This window comes from Siphateles boraxobius, unplaced genomic scaffold (genome assembly GCF_051911475.1).
Source record: "Siphateles boraxobius isolate OS27281-9 unplaced genomic scaffold, OSU_SipBor_1 5, whole genome shotgun sequence".
Lineage (NCBI taxonomy): Eukaryota > Metazoa > Chordata > Actinopteri > Cypriniformes > Leuciscidae > Siphateles > Siphateles boraxobius.
In genome coordinates, this window is record NW_027509141.1 from 14,225,454 (window position 1) to 14,240,256 (window position 14,803).

The window sequence follows — 14,803 nt, forward strand, 5'->3', positions numbered from 1 at the left end:
TTTCGGGGGCGAAGCGTACCAGTATCGGGTTCTTCCATTCGGCCTAGGTTATCACCCCGCACCTTTACAATATGCGTGGATGCAGCTCTGGCTCCCCTGAGACTCCAGGGCATTCGCGTATTATATTATATCGACGATTGGTTGATCATAGCTCAATCTGAGCATATGGCAGTTCGGCATCGAGATGTCGTTCTGTCTCATTTAAAGATGTTGGGGTTGCCCCTCAACGCCAAGAAGAGTGTGCTCCCCCCAGCTCCGACGACCCCTTTTCTAGCTGGGATATGGGATTTGACAACGATGCGGGTACGATTGTCTCCAGCACATATTTCTGCGATTCTCACAGCCGTAAATGGGGTTTATCTAGGCCCGTCACTCACTGTGAAACAGTTTCAGACTGGTGGGTCTCATGGCAGCTGCGTCCAACATAATTACTTTTGGCCTTCTGTACATGAGACCCCCGCAGTGGTGGCTCAGGACCAAGGGGTTTTCTCCGAGGGGAAATCCATTTTCGCATGATCAAGGTCAGGTGGCTATGCCTACGTGCCTCGGTCATGTGGAAGAACCTTGGTTCCTCACCCAGGCCCAGTGTTGGGGGCTTCTTGTCGACGCATAATGCTATCGACGGATGCTTCCCTCACAAGTAGGGGTGATCATGAGTGGTCGCTCGGAGGATATATCCTGTTGATGCAGGGGCTGAGGCCCAGGGAATGGAGACTTCACCCCGAGGTGGTGGAGCTTCTTAGGGAGAACTTCGGTCAAACTCAAGTCAACCTTTCGCATCGTTTGTACAATACATTGCCCTTTGTGGTTCTCCCTCACGCATCCAGCTCCACTTGGACTGGATGTGTTGTATTAGGTGTGGTTGACGCTACACCTGTACGCATTTCCCAATATCTTTGCTCCTGGGAGCTCTGGAGTTATGGATACTGTGGGCTCGGCCTCTGAGGGGGCCCAGCTCATAGATTCAACTCCAGTCTAGAGCTCCCTCCACGAGAAGACTAAATATGCATTGATATGAAAACTGTTCTCTGCCTGGTACAGAGAACGCCTTCTGAATCTTGTTTCTGCCCTGTTGGTACAGTACTTGATTCTGTAATGAATGTTTCTTTGCTGGGTTATCTCTGAGGAGAGATCCTTAATTTCGTCTTCTCCGTGGTACATGAGGCTGAGACCTGCACGTACTTGGATTTGCACCTTGTATGGTAATAGTATTTCTTCACCCCAGGTCGGGTTGTATTTCTAGGTCCCTACTAAATGTGTGGGTCATTTGTGCTGCTGGCCTTCTGTCCTTCACCTTTAATAGCCCATATCAGGAAAAACTTAATCTGTTATTCCCTTTCCGGGCTTTGAATGTGTATGTCCACAGAGCTGCTCAGTGGCGTATATCAGAACAATTATTTGTCTGCTTCAGGTCACCTAAGATAGGTTGCCCTGCATCTAAACAGATGATGAGCAAGTGGGTAGTTGAGACTATCTCACTTGCTTATGGAGCGGCCGGACAGCCTTCAACTTTGGCTGTCCAGGCTCATTCTACGAGGGGTATGGCTGCCTCTCTGGCATTAATCTCGAGAGTTTCCCTTCATGGCATTTGTGATGTGGAAGGCTGGTCCTCGCCGCTTACATTTGTTAGATTTTATGACTTGGATCTTGGCTCCACTCCAGGGTCTAGGGGGCTTGCTTCTTAGTGTGCGCTTTGACTTCACACAGAACGGGCATTTGTCATTATTACGTAGTGGGTATGGGGTTCCCACCGTGTCTCGACGCAGCTCGAGTTCCCTTGAAAGGGAACGTCTCAGGTTACGCATGTAACCCCGGTTCCCTGAGAGGGAACGAGACGCTGCATCGCCCTGCCATACTTCCTGCATGCCCTGATCGACTTGCTTCAGGCTTATCAGAAGCTGTCGCGGTCTGTTTTCAGGTGTGCTTTATAGTTTCCTGGTCGATGACGTCACCCGCCTATGACGTCTCGTATCTCCATTGGACTGATTAAACACTTGCTTCACGACGCAATCACGCAGGGCGTTCCCACCGTGTCTCGACGCAGCGTCTCGTTCCCTCTCAGGGAACCAGGGTTACATACGTAACCTGAGACGTTTTGATTGATTTACTTTCGTTGCGAAGATCATTAGTTATTAACTTAGTAACTTCTAACAGAAGAACCCTTAATGCGTTCCGGTCGCCCATCGGCATAAAACAATGCCTGGTGTCTCGAGAACGCACTCCCTGAAATAGTTTCGAAGGTGCAAACGATTATCCGCTATCTCTGCGCAAACATAAAAAATGCAAACCCGAGAAAACGCAGAAGGCGCGCCCTTGCGCCGCATCATGTGTTCAGTCGATAGGTATGCACGTTTAAATATATATATATATAATCAGGACTGCGTTGTTGTCGTGTCCGGGTGCTGGTCCTTCATAAGATCTGGATCCGGCGGACTGCGGTAAACCTAGAGATAAACAGAGAGACTAATATTAGAGTAGACCATCCTTCTTATGATGTACCAAGTACATCAGGATTTATGGGAAGTGTTCCTGGTTCTGGCTGATCTAAACTATGCAGCCTAACATTGAATTATAGAGGTCTATAATGTGTTATGTGTATGCTAGGCCAAAGAGATGTGCTTTTTAGTCTAGTCTATTTGAACTGACAGAGTGTGTCTGCTTCCCGGACAATGTTAGGAAGATTTTTCAAAGTTTTGGTGCCAAATAGGAAAAATATCTACGGCCAGCAGTCGATTTTGATATTCTAGGTATTTTAAACTGGCCGGAATTTTGAGATAGCAATAGGCGTGAAGGACTATAATGCGTTAAGATCTCCTCAAGTACTGGGGAGCTTAATTATTTATAGCTTTGTAAGTATTCAGCAATACTTTAAAATGTATACGATGTTTAATAGAGAGCCAATGCAGTGTTGACAGAACGTCCTGGTTGCGTATGTAACCCACCGTTCCCTGAAGGAGGGAACGGAGGACGTAGTCGACGTCGACTGAAATGGGGATCACGCTAGGGAACCTGTCTTCTTCATACGACTATTTAATCAAGACAACCTACAGATAAAGCATGGTGGAATTTTTTCGGTTCGCGTACCTACCCAAAGTGATAAGATAAAATAAAAATTCTGCATCAAAATATATAGACAAGTAGTTTGTTTAGGCATGGTTTGTAAGGAATTACAAACAGGGCACATATATTCAAACGCACATACCTATAGAATCAATTCTTAATGCGCATGTGAACTCCATCAGCGTCCATCAAGTTTAAAGTCTGTTTAGAGAGAACGGTGTCATCTATACGCGCTTGGCAAGCTTGAGTTCACTCTTCAACTGTTTAGATATTACCCTGTGCTGTAGCATGTCCCCCTGATTAAAACTAATGTTACTCTGATTAATTATGCTTTATTAGTGACAATGTAACAGGATCCAGCTGATGTAGTAAGTCATTTATTCTTAAGTGCTTTGTTCTAATCGCAATGTCTGTAAACCTCAAAAAGACTGTTTAAATATGAATTGCGTGTCTGTGTGTAGGCTAAATGATGAATGAACGACACAGGCGCGCGCTGTTTACTACAGTTATAGCGCGTGTCTGTGCCGTTCATTCACTCTCACACCTACATTAGTAAACATGTACATGAACACATCCAAACTATATTGCTATCCTACTAAGGAGTAAAAATAGACTGAAATATGTTGAAATAAAATGTCTGTATAAGCAACAAACTGCAAATTAACATGCTAATATATCATAAACACGATATGTTACAGACTAAATATAAATGTTTAGACAAGATTTCGTGATTAGTTTTGGATAGATTATGAAGTTTTGTAAAAAAAAAAAGACTACTAAATAGGCTTTTGTTTGCCAAGTTCTGCTCATTTGTTAATTATACTATATAGTATGGGATGTTTGTCAAAAATAAAGTAGGTATATTGAATTATCAACTAAGATGTTATTTAGTGTTTGTTCCAATATTCAAACCAATAAATCCTTAACTTTTTTAATACGCATGATAAAATGTATACTTTTTACAAAGAAAGAATACACTTGAAATATTGTTAAAATTGTTGTTGTAATTGTAGCCTATTTGTAATTGGTTACAATTTCTAATTGTAATATATATATATATATATATATATAATTTATTTTGTCCGAGGTCTCATTCTTTGGTACCCAGTGACACAGCTGTGTGAAAGGCTAATTAATATGCAGCTCATTATAGGGCTCATTAACCGGCCTTTGTCTGTGAACACGCCTCCACGCATATTGCCTTTCCAAACAAAAGGAAATATATTTATATTGTCTTATAAAATTTAAATCAATGTATTGTTTTGTGTAAATGAATAGGCAGGATGATTTTCAGATAATTTTGAAGCAAAAATTCTAGGCAACAACACCCATTAGTCAAAAGTCTTGTGAACACATATTTAGTATGTGTTTTGCGGCCTTATTTCAGACACTTTAAGTTTTAGTTTTTTCAATAACCATGCATAAACAATATTCTCGCAAAAGTACAAACATGTACATACATCTTGTTCACATAATGTGGTAGCCCTGTTTGTGCTAAATAGATTGTAATTACACATTTGCAATTAATATGTTTATAAGCAACTGAAAAAAGCACACATGTCAGGGCATGTCAAAACATCTCAAGGACCCCAAAAACACCTTAGACCTCAGAGGGTTAACCATCCCAAAACAAAGGTCCAGGCACTTTGAGTAACGAGTCGAACAAATGACATACTGATAAAAATTACAAAGAGACTTTCCCGGTTTACAGAGATTAAAATCACTCATAATTAGGATCGTGCGTCCGGCGCAATCCCCTGTAGCCACTGCACAGATCTGGTCATGGCTTCAGTGGCCCTGTCAACGTTAGCCTTTGGGTGAATATAGACAAGAGTCACAAATAATTGGGGGAATTCCCTTGGAAGATAAAAAGGACGTAAAGATACAGAGAGGAGTTCAATGTCCGGCGTACACAGTGACTCTCTGACGACTACTGTGCTGCACCAGTTATTGTTTATGTACAAACACAATCCCCCGCCAAGTGACTTACCGGTCACTGCAGGATCTCTGTCCAAACGGTAGGGAACTCCGAAGCCATCGATCTCCAGATCAGACTGTAAGTCGTGTTCCTTAAGCCATGTTTCTGGGAAGGCGAGAAGACAGGCACTGCTATAAAAACAGAAGGAATTCCCGACTATAGTGGAGAGGTTCTCCATACACGAGAAGTCCTCTTAAAAAGTGACATAACAGCGTTGACAGAAAAAGGAGGCCGGTCAATTTCAGGTGAATCATGTTGCCTCCGTTCATATGCAGATCAGTCCAATAATGGTTAGTAAAAAACGATATGATAGACGGACAGGACAGGTTAAGAACCACGGTTAAAAACTGGTTAAATAAACACGTAAAAACGGTTTAAAAGCCACAGATCCCATACATGGACTACACACCACTCTCACACACTGCTGCTGCGCGTCGCCATTACCAGCGCCACCACTCTAGAATAGGTAGGAATAGGAAGACTGGGCAGTACAACATATGGAATGTGCCTGGGGTGGCTCCAGCCTATGACGGGGGGAGACTCAAACGGACAGTGACGGCAGAGCAGGCTTCTGCCAAGGGAAGACATGGGCTCGCAGCAGGGAGCCGTACCGTGGAAGAATACACATATGGGATCACCGTAGGGATTGCAACATATGGACCCAGCCTAACACAGGTTCCACAATGTTTACGAGTGGTAGGCCTGGCTTCGGACGCTCCACCGCGTCCGTCGTCAGAGGGTGTGGAGGAACTCAACAGGGTTCGGTAAAGAGGGAACTCTACTGGAGAAAGAATTGCGCACTTATCCAATCCGTAGGAGGGGAATGACGCAGCAAGGTGACACTTCGAACCGGGCTCACGGTGGAACTGGGTTCATGAGAAGGGAACCCACGGGAAGCAGCGGTTTGACTATGGGTGTCGCCCAGCTCCCAATTCTAGAATATCTGTTAGCGAAGCACTCTGTGTCAACGCCTAGGCGGGAGCACACACTCACTTCAGAGGAGCTCACCTAGTTATCCATTGTATTTTATGTTGTTGGGTATCACAAAACGGAATATAATACAAAAAAGTAGGTACTATCTTACAGCGGTTTGCAACGATTCTCCTTTCCCCCACAATGCATTGCATTTCGTAACCTTGGGGAGAGAATTTACCAAAGCCTGCCTTGAGAGCGACTAGAGAGACGAGTAGTAGACGATAGTATTCTGATTGCGCAGATTATAGTTAAATAGTTTCTAGAAGATGATCTATTTCACCCAAAAATAAAAATTCTGACATTAATTACTCACTCTCATGTTTTTCCAATTCCGTAAAACTTTCGTTGGGGAGTTTGAAAGCTCTCAGATTTTATCGAAAAGATTTTAATTTGTGTTCCAAAGATTTTTTTATCAGAATTTTTTATTTTTGGTTGGACTATCCCTTTAACGAAGCTCTACCACTAGACCATTAGGGTACACAAGCAAATTTCATGGATCTATGAATTTATACAATACAATACAATACAATTTTATTTGTAAAGCACATTTAAAACAACCGAGGTTAGCCAAAGTGCTGAAGATAATTTCAGACAAATTATAAACACATGACATGAGCACAAAGCACAGTTAAACAAGTGACAAACTGAATGAATATATAAAATGCATTAATTAACTCTCAGGCTGGTTTAAAAGCCAATGAATAATAGTGAGTTTTAAGTTGTGATTTAAAAATGTCAAGGCTGGGAGCTACTCTGATACGCATAGGCAGATCATTCCAAAGTCTCGGTGCCACGACTGAAAATGCTCGATCTCCCCTATTTTTAAGTCGTGTTCTAGGAACAGATAAGAGTAGTTGGTCAGCGGACCTTAATGACCTCAAAGGAGCATGCATCTTCAGTAGATCATTTATGTAAGCTGGTGCTTGACCATGAAGAGATTTAAAAACAAACAATAAAATCTTAAACTGTATTCTGAAACAAACTGGTAGCCAATGAAGAAAGGCAAGAACAGGCATAATGTGCTCTCGTTTACGAGTTCCTGTAAGGAGTCGAGCGGCAGCATTCTGAACTATTTGCAATCTAGAGAGAGAGGCCTGGTTTACTCCTATATATAAAGCATTACAACAATCCAGGCGAGTGGTGATAAACGCATGTATAACCCTCTCCAAATTTTTGAAAGGTAAAAATGGCTTCAATTTTGTAAGTAGCCTAAGTTGAAAGAAACTAGCCTTAACAACAGAGTTTATCTGTTTCTCTAGGTGTAGATCACTATCCAACTTTACACCAAGGTTCGTTACCATAGACTTGACGTAGGGCGTCAGGGGTCCCAGGTCTAATTTGGAGGTGCTAGTAGAACTGCTAGGTCTAAAAATCATAATTTCAGTTTTACTTTCATTTATTCACATGAATAATCTCTGCACTATCGATATATTGTATTAAAGGTAGATGTAATGATGAAACTATCTCATTAAACATGAGTTATATGACAATTAGTTAAACCCAATGTACTATTGAAATTGATTTCTAGACATCGTCAGTTGTAAGGGTGATTTGCCTCTAATCTCATTATCTCATAATGACATTTGTCTCTCCCATACATGACATTTTTCGACCCTTCATTAAAAACTGCAACTCGCCCCTGCTGTAACAACTGGTCTAGACTAGATAACAAAGTCTTGTTTCCATTTTGTATCTTTCCGTTGAACTTCTGCCCTTCCTAATGAACTTCTGTATATGATAAATTATATGTATATTTACACCTAACAAACTGACTTTCTTCTGTGGAACACAAAATAATATATTTTTAAGAAATTTTGTATGTCAACAAAAATCAATGGAGTCAAATGTTGTTTTGGACTCTATTGACTTTCATTCTATCTATGTACAAAAGACCCAGATAATGAATCACTTAAAATTATCATTATACATAAAAGTGATCTGCTACTTCTGTTCTATCTCTGTTGCAGTACTTACATGAGAATGGAGTTGTTCACAGAGACCTTAAACCAGAAAATCTCCTCTATGCTGGCTTGTCAATAGACGCACCTCTTAAGATAGGTAACGAACTGTATAATCATACATTTAATCCATTATGTGTTTGATTTGGGAAAAATGAGACTGAACAGTGTACTCTGTCAGTAAATGGGTTTTATTGATCCAATCTTTTCTGTAATGTCCACAGCGGACTTTGGCCTTTCTAAAATAATTGATGAGCAAGTGACAATGAAGACAGTATGTGGGACCCCTGGCTACTGCGGTGAGTCAGAATTTAAAATAGCATATTATTTCTGTTATGATTTATTTTGTTGTTTTTTAGATAAACACACACCTCTAAAATAAACCATTTAGATGTCCACAAGTAACCAAATTCCAGTAAATGACTTTAAAGTTTTATAAAGTTTTTTTATAAAATTTATAAAGTTTTATAAGCCAATTCATTTGCAATTATTTGCCTCTATTCTCACATCCACTCAGCTCCTGAGATCCTCAGAGGAAACGCTTATGGCCCTGAGGTCGACATGTGGTCAGTGGGAGTCATCCTTTATATTTTGTAAGTAATACATTTACATTAATGTATTATTCATTGTGCAGACTCTTTAATCTGACTTGTAAGTATATGGAAAAATGTAAACACAATTTTTTAACACTTTAGTGGCATATTAAAAGTGATAGTGTCAATATATAATATCATATTTTTAAATTATAGGATTTTTTCAAAAAACATTGTCATAATTATTCAACCCCTATTCAACATTGCTGTTTTTAAATTACTTAATTGTAAGGTATAAAATTGTGTTAAAACACAATTAAACCTTTGGAAACACTATAAAAGCACTTTAGTTGTGACACATGCATATATTTAGCTTATGCTAATGCTAAGAGAAGAAGGCCATGGCTATAAGAACATTTTCAAGACATTAAAAGTTCCTTGAGACAAGTGAGTTTAAAATGTATGGTACCATAGCAAATCTTCTAGGACATGGAAGAAAAACAGGTTGACTTGAATATGCTACAAATAATTTGATTAGGCCTATGGAGTTTTAGAAGAATGTTTTATGGAGTGATGTGACCAGACACTTTGGCAAAGATTATAAAGCTTTCATTGTGTAAACTGAAGCTTAACTGGATCATTGGACTTTCCAGCATTTTTTTTTAATCAAATCTCACCAAAACTTTTCAAGGGGATCTTAGTCTAATTGACTGAGCAGGTCACTCAAGAACATTCCAAGACCAATCCCTAAACCATGCTTTTGTAGATTTGGGTGTATACTTGGGATCATTGTCCTGCTGGAAACTCCAGTGGTCCCAAGTATACAAGTATACATATCTACCAAAGCATGGTTTAGGGATTGGTCTTGGAATGTTCTTGAGTGACCTGCTCAGTCCATTAGATTAAGATCCCCTTGAAAAGTTTTGGTGAGATTTGAAGAAAAAAAATAGAATATGAATATCAAAGAATATGAGTGAGTTGGAAGCTTTTGCACACAAGGAATGGCCTAATATTCCAGTAGAGAATGTAAGCAATTTACTGGTAACGTTTATTTGTCATTAAAAAGAGAAAATGATTCTCTACCAAATTTGACTTTTGGGTGTTGATTGATTTTGCATCTGGATGATTAGAGCCACTTTGATGTTTTATTTTTCATTTGAAATCAATATATAACTTCACATTCTCAGAATCTCTCAAATATGTATATCCTATAATGCCCCTTTTTACAAGATGTAAAATAAGTCTCTGATGTCCACAGAGTGTGTATTTGAAGTTTTAGCTCAAAATACTGAGACCCGTGGAACTGAGACCCGCGTCTCTCTGAAGGCAATTGCGGTGTGAGCTGGAGCCTGCTTACATCACGCAGTACCCTTTAATAAACATTCTATGATGGTTTGCTGATGCCTTGCCATGAAATCAAATACCATGCCTTACCATGATTTGCCTTAAGAAATCCAGAATGTATTGCAGGTCAGGGGGATTCAGTAATTCCATTCTCATGCAAGTACAGCAACAGAGATAGAATGTCTAAGGTTACACATGTAACCTCGGTTTCCTCAGAAAGGGAACGAGGCGCTGCGTCAGCTGCTGACACTACGGTCCCAATTCCTGCTTGTTGTTCTCGAACTAACAAACTAAACACTAAAGCTCAGAGGCTTCAGCCCAGGGCCATTAGCGTGTCAGCAAGCGAGGAGGCCTTGCAACCAAAACAGCCTGTTTCTCTGGCTATAGTAAGCATTACAGCTCACTCTTCGGGTGAGGAGGGGGCCTAACTGCTCCCAACCAAGCTCCGAACACCTACTTTAAATTCCCTCTAAAAACAACCTCTTGCACCCCAACAACCTCCTCAGATGGGGTTGGATGGGAGAGGGGAGACTAGAAGAAAGGAAGAAGAAGGAAAATAATGAAAAAGGGGCAGGCTTAGACTGTGTCCCTGCTCAATCACTCTCTTCTTTTTTCAGGTCACGACTCCGTCATTACTTCAGGGTTGAATGAATCTGATTGGCTAAGAAATAGATAAACTTTCCACACATGGACTGATAGCATATCTTCATTGATCACACCAGAACCCTGGTTTTAGGCATGGAGTGACCCTTCAAGGTCACAGAACTGTGTTTTTAGGCGCCAGCATGTCAAGGAAAAAAAGTCAGTCAGTCTACCAAGGGTGCCAGTTGTCCACCTCACCTATACAGGACATGTAACAAAGAATAATAGCGCACATAAACAGCTTCTTCAAGGTTGGAGTTGGTCGAGCTCTTGCTGTAAACAGGAAACATTCCCAAAACATACTGATTGCATGTTCTTTCTTTCAGTAAGAGGTGCAGATAATATTTGTCATTATTCTCTAGTGTTTGAAGATTAAGTAAATGCTTTAACTAAGAAATTGTTCAAATAAGCGTAAGGCTGAAGTGACCCCAATGACCTCTGATGTTTTGTTCGGAAGATTAAATATGTTTGAACACATGTTGGGTGCCTCTCACAAAAACATGGAGAGAGCATATTCCAGTAAACAAACAATTATATGATTAAGTAAAATCTCATAAGCTTGAAGAAGTCATACATATCATTTAATATGTAGAAGGATAAATATTGATTATTGATTTTTACCTTGATTATAATCACTCATCAGATATACATTGAAGCGGCAGTGGATTCCGGAAATCTGACCATTCACAGCAACTTGTAGCAAATTAGCTCAAAAGGGAGATATGTATAATTAATTACAATGGATTATAATTATTTTTTTAAATATTTGGATTAGTTTTAGAATTGACTGTAGCAGAATTAATATTACAATCATTTAATCAGTTCGTCCACCGAACAGATTCGGTGCTGAACAAGTCTATGTGGTAGATACCAGAGATTCTTGATGATTTTGCTAGGAGTGTGCTGAAGCGTTCGCTGGGTTCTTCTGGATGGTCCATGTTGTATCCAACAAAGTCAACTTGTTGCCGGGAAAAGTCAGGAAGCGTGGTGTCTCAAAGATATTGAGCAAAGATGTTTCTATGTAGGGAGCTCTTAAAGCCGCTAGGGTAGACCAGGGGAGCAGAGATGATAACCGCATTTGAAGAGAAGTTGCTTTGCATCTCTTTGGGGGCCGGGGTCAGTGATCAAGTTTTAATGACGCCTCAAACATTTGACCACATTCATATGCTACAAACCCCACTTGATCGCCCCACTCTTTTTTAAATTATTTTACAGAGCACTCAGATATGTGTGTGGCTTTTAAAAAATACAATTCCGCTTTTCCCTCAGTTCCTCAGAGAGACAGTTAGCTTTAAGCAAACTTTTTCTTTCTCTCCTCGTTCCTGGAAAGGGCACAGATGAACTTGGAGGAGCTGAAGGAATAAAAAAGGGTGCAAGGGCTTAAAGTCCCTGTAAAGTCAAAATTAAGTATGTGTTCTGAGTTTGTCATATCACAGAAAAATGTGTTATTAGCCACCCAGCCAAATTTGAATGATAAAAAAGCCGGCAAGTACATAAAATAAGCTATCAAAATCTTGAAAAAATGAGCAGTAGTGCTCTCAAACGCTGGGGGCGTGTCCGCTGGCTGCGCTGAAACCACGCCCAGTCGCGGTAAAGCTGCCGTTGCCACACTCAACTGTCACTGCTACAGCCGGAATGGATGCTCCTAGCAGCTTATTAGGTTTTACCAAGCCATATATGTTTGAGCCTCCAGAGCCTGAATCTGATTTAGAGGACATTGACCAAGAAAGTCAACATCGTCCCCCTCGTTCTGCAACAGAATGGTAAGATTTTTCTCTCCCTTTTATGCAAGTTAGCTAAGTTATATGTAACGTTAACTAGCTATCATAACCTAACTTAGACAAATAAAGTTAGACTAGCAATAAATAACAGAATAAAATATTTTTACACTTTATAGTTATAGATCAAACTAACAGCCATCATGGTTGTTATATTAAGGATAAAAACGATGTGCATAAATCCATGAGATAATGGACTGCTGAATATTATTATTATTGCAACACACAAGCTGAGAAACTGAATATGCTCTAAATTGTTCAGATAACTCTTCTGTGATTGTTTATAACACAAGATATTGTCATACATTCGAGTTGTCAATTCTAAGTCACACTGTGAATTAAACTGTAGGTGCACCTGTGGTGAATGCAGAAAAATGCCCACAGAGGATGAGAATGTCTGGCCACAGTCCTTTTCCCCACAAAGGGATCTGTCTGACATCCAACTTCTCGAGTGACTTTATGCATTAAAGACTCGGTCTCTCTTGTGGTTGGAAGGGACTGCTTTGTGAACAGATAATAGTTTAAATTACTTGGCTAAGGAATATTGATCATATAACGTTAAATAAACACACACAAAAAATCACGTTAGAGGGTTGCAGAATTTAGTAGTTACTGTGGACTACCTACTATAATTATAACATAAGCACACAAGGCAACTTACACTCATTAGTGGGCACACACTGCCGATGATGCCACCAGTTGTCGGCGCGACGGGAGGATGAAGGCCGAGGCGGGAGATAGTCGGTCCAGCCCCTTTCACCAGTAACAGCGGATTATCAGTGAATCCCAGTTGTCTCCGACCAAAGTTTATAAAACTATCCAGAGTAAAATGATCACTACAGAGGCGGGTTTTGGTGGTGATCCTCAGCTCTCCATCAAGGTGGCTCTTCACAAAATGAATCCATCTCTTCTTGATGTGATCGTTTTTAGGAAATTTAAACAAGGACACCGATCTGTTTTGTACATGATCGTATCCAGGTAGTACGCATTTCCGTGACGAAGACATAGCTAGCTAGCAAACTGTAGGCTGTAGTAACTAATAATAGTACTGACAGTAACTCGCGATTGAGCGCCAAACCGATGTGAATGTGCTCTATTTATATTGTTAGGGGAGCGGCCAGCCTCAGTGGCTCCAGTGCGTCATCAAGTAGGGGCGTGTCCAGGAGCTCAAGGGCTCCAGTGCGTCATCGAGCCCTGTTTTAGACCCGCCCAAAAAATCCGGAAAATTGCAATGGTGAAAAACTGTTTAACGGTCCACAATTCAGTACTTCACAGTTCACAGTCTTTGTAATATGTTTTAGCAATACATTTCTAACATTTATAATGTGTTTAGACATTTTTTTTTAAATTGCCTTTACAGGGACTTTAAGCAGTGGCCCTGCTCAGTCATTACCCCCCACCTTTTTTTTTCTACAGCACCCAGATCTGTGTGTGGCTTTTAATCAATCAATCAATCAATCAATCATATTTATTTCTAGAGCACATTTGAAAACAACACGAGTTAACCAAAGTGCTTTACAGATCCAACTGTACAACACATATGGACAAATACACCTTAAAACAAAACACTACATAACACTACATATAATTAAAGCTCCAGTCGGCAAGTCTGCAGATTGAGTGGACTTAGGCAAAATCTTGAATGTTTACAACTCTCATGCCCCTCCCCCACTATCAACGAATACCCTCCCACGAGTTCGTGGCTTCGTGCTCGTCAGTGCCAGTGCACCAGATTTTCTGTGAACGCGCCCGTCTCATCAGCATCCATCAACACCATGAAGTATTTTGTTATTGTTGTTTTGTCATTTTGGAGTAGATTGTTACGAAATGGATTACCCACCAATTAAACGTAAATAAACACCATCGTCTGTCTGAAACGCTATTATTGCTGTATGTGGCAGACATGGTCATTGTACATTTTTCTACTGCTTATATATCAGAGCTAGTAAGATAGCACATACAATAACAGTAGCTTTACTACTGTTCTTACTCTCGTTAGAAAGATAGAGTAGCATTGATTCTTCCTAAAAGCCGGACTTTATCCCTTCATCTGGACATGTTTATCCACCTAAGTTACATTCACACGGATTTCAGTGCAAACAAACGAACCTGCCCAACAAGTGCTAACGTTAGCTATCCATACCAACACATTAGGGCAAACATACTTAGATTACTAACATAACACTAAGAAATAAAGGTACTGGTTGATAAAGCACAATTACCTGTGGAATTACTATAACACTAAGAAATAAAGTAACTGGTTGATAAAGCACAATTACCCGTGGAGAAGAAATGTTGCAAGCTCTGCATCCAGCTTGAACCCAATTAAATCACGTAAATCTCTCCACCTTTCAAATGCCGATCCGATGTTGATCCTGGTTTATTTACGCACTTTCTTTCTTTACTTCTTTATTTTCAGCAGGTGTTCTCTTTTCCTGTGTTGTTTTTGACCTCCTAGCTCTTGAGGTTAACCGAGGAATTGTAATCTTTTCCGCCATCACTCTTCATTACTGCGCGAACTTCAGGCGTGTGCAT

The 14,803-nt window shown here is 40.4% G+C and overlaps 1 protein-coding gene across 1 annotated transcript in view; it reads left to right on the plus strand.

The window, feature by feature from the left end:
- The window catches only part of LOC143711442 (calcium/calmodulin-dependent protein kinase type IV), a 248,848-nt gene that overhangs the window by 113,980 nt on the left and 120,065 nt on the right, over positions 1–14,803 (plus strand). The window contains exons 6-8 of the mRNA XM_077202902.1: positions 7,981–8,071; positions 8,196–8,270; positions 8,489–8,564. Coding sequence (XP_077059017.1) covers positions 7,981–8,071; positions 8,196–8,270; positions 8,489–8,564 — 242 coding nt within the window. The remainder of the gene's footprint in view (positions 1–7,980; positions 8,072–8,195; positions 8,271–8,488; positions 8,565–14,803) is intronic.